This window comes from Priapulus caudatus, unplaced genomic scaffold (genome assembly GCF_000485595.1).
Source record: "Priapulus caudatus unplaced genomic scaffold, Priapulus_caudatus-5.0.1 Scaffold1062, whole genome shotgun sequence".
In the NCBI taxonomy this organism is placed as follows: Eukaryota; Metazoa; Priapulida; class Priapulimorpha; order Priapulimorphida; family Priapulidae; genus Priapulus; species Priapulus caudatus.
In genome coordinates, this window is record NW_014578123.1 from 42644 (window position 1) to 44119 (window position 1476).

At 47.8% G+C, this 1476-nt stretch overlaps 1 protein-coding gene across 1 annotated transcript in view; it reads left to right on the forward strand.

Annotated features, from left to right (window-relative positions):
- Window positions 1-881, forward strand: part of LOC106815200 (mini-chromosome maintenance complex-binding protein-like) — a gene marked incomplete at its 5' end in the record, with an annotated part of 11396 nt that extends 10515 nt beyond the window's left edge. The window contains one exon of the mRNA XM_014819630.1: window positions 865-881. Coding sequence (XP_014675116.1) covers window positions 865-881 — 17 coding nt within the window. The remainder of the gene's footprint in view (window positions 1-864) is intronic.
- Window positions 882-1476: the final 595 nt, after the last annotated feature.

Sequence of the window (1476 nt, forward strand, 5' to 3'; positions counted from 1 at the left end):
GGACAGGTCAACAACAATCGTGACAGAATAACAAACGCTGAGTATGTTATAACTGACACGACGGACAGGTCAACAACAATCACGACAGAATAACAAACGCTGAGTATGTTATAACTGACACGGCGGACAGGTCAACAACAATCACGACAGAATAACAAACGCGGCGTGAGCTGATTACGTCACGAGACGATACTAACAAGGATCGTGACAGAATAACAAACACGACGTCGTGCCAGAATAAACACTTATAAAAAGAATAAACAGGGTACGTCACGCGACGATGGTACCTCGATGGTCATGGGTGGGAGGAACCAGACATCGCAGACGATCGCCCAGCTTGTCATCATCATGATGAGATACTCGATCATACCCTGCTTGCTGCTGTTCCAGAACGGATCCCCGAACCGAGGGTCGTACTGTCAAAAGACGAGAAGAAAGACGAGGAACGGTCAAAGCGGGGGTAGTACTGTCAAAAGACGAGAAGAAAGACGCAGAACGGTCAAAGCGGGGGGTGTACTGTCAAAAGATGAGGACGCAGAACAGTCAAAGCGGGGGCGTACTGTCAAAAGACGAGAAGAAAGACGCAGAACGGTCAAAGCGGGGGTCGTACTGTCAAAAGACGAGAAGAAAGACGCAGAACGATCAAAGCGGGGGTCGTACTGTCAAAAAACGAGAAGAAAAATGCGGAATGGTCAAATCAGGGCAGTACCAACGCTTGGGGGGGAGGGGGTGACGGGTCAAAGCCGAGTAAGTCGTGAAACGGTCAAACCGGGGTCGTACCGACGCCTCGACGCTTACACGGCATGCGTGGCGCCATCTAACGGCTAGTCAAGAGTTCCCGGTTAGTTTTTTCTTCTACTGCAGGCAAGAGCACGCCGTAGCAGGGCCCGCTGCGATTGGTGGAAAATTACATCAAATTAGCTCGAGGGTTGACATGCCCAGCGGTCCCCCTCCCCCCCGATTGGAGCGATCCAGGATGCGCAAGTGTCAAATGCATTCTGAGTTGAGCGGTGTACTCCGAGCAGATACTGCGACTAACTGACGGATTAACCTAAGATTGAACGAACGAAGGTACCTTGATTGCAGCCGGGTAAATGATGCCGCCGGCTTCGAAGCTCCCTTTCTTGAACTGCATCACGGACGTGTTGTTTATGCACGTTCCTGGAACAACGCGAGAACACCACGAGTGGACGTGAGATTAGCTGAAGATGCCAGTGTGTACTCTTAGCTACACCTTCAGATTATTAGTCAGAAGCTACTAGTCAGATACTAGTCAGAAACTAGTCAGAAACTATTCAGAAACTACTCAGAAACTAGTACGATTCAGCAGAACTACTCGCTTGTATGTCGTACCATCATCTATATGATATCTCATGATATCTTAATCACTTTACTAGTACAGAATATGCTGAAGTTTTTTGTTGTTTTTTGTATATATTTTTTTCTTCATGTTGTATAGCATTGTAATTGTACTGT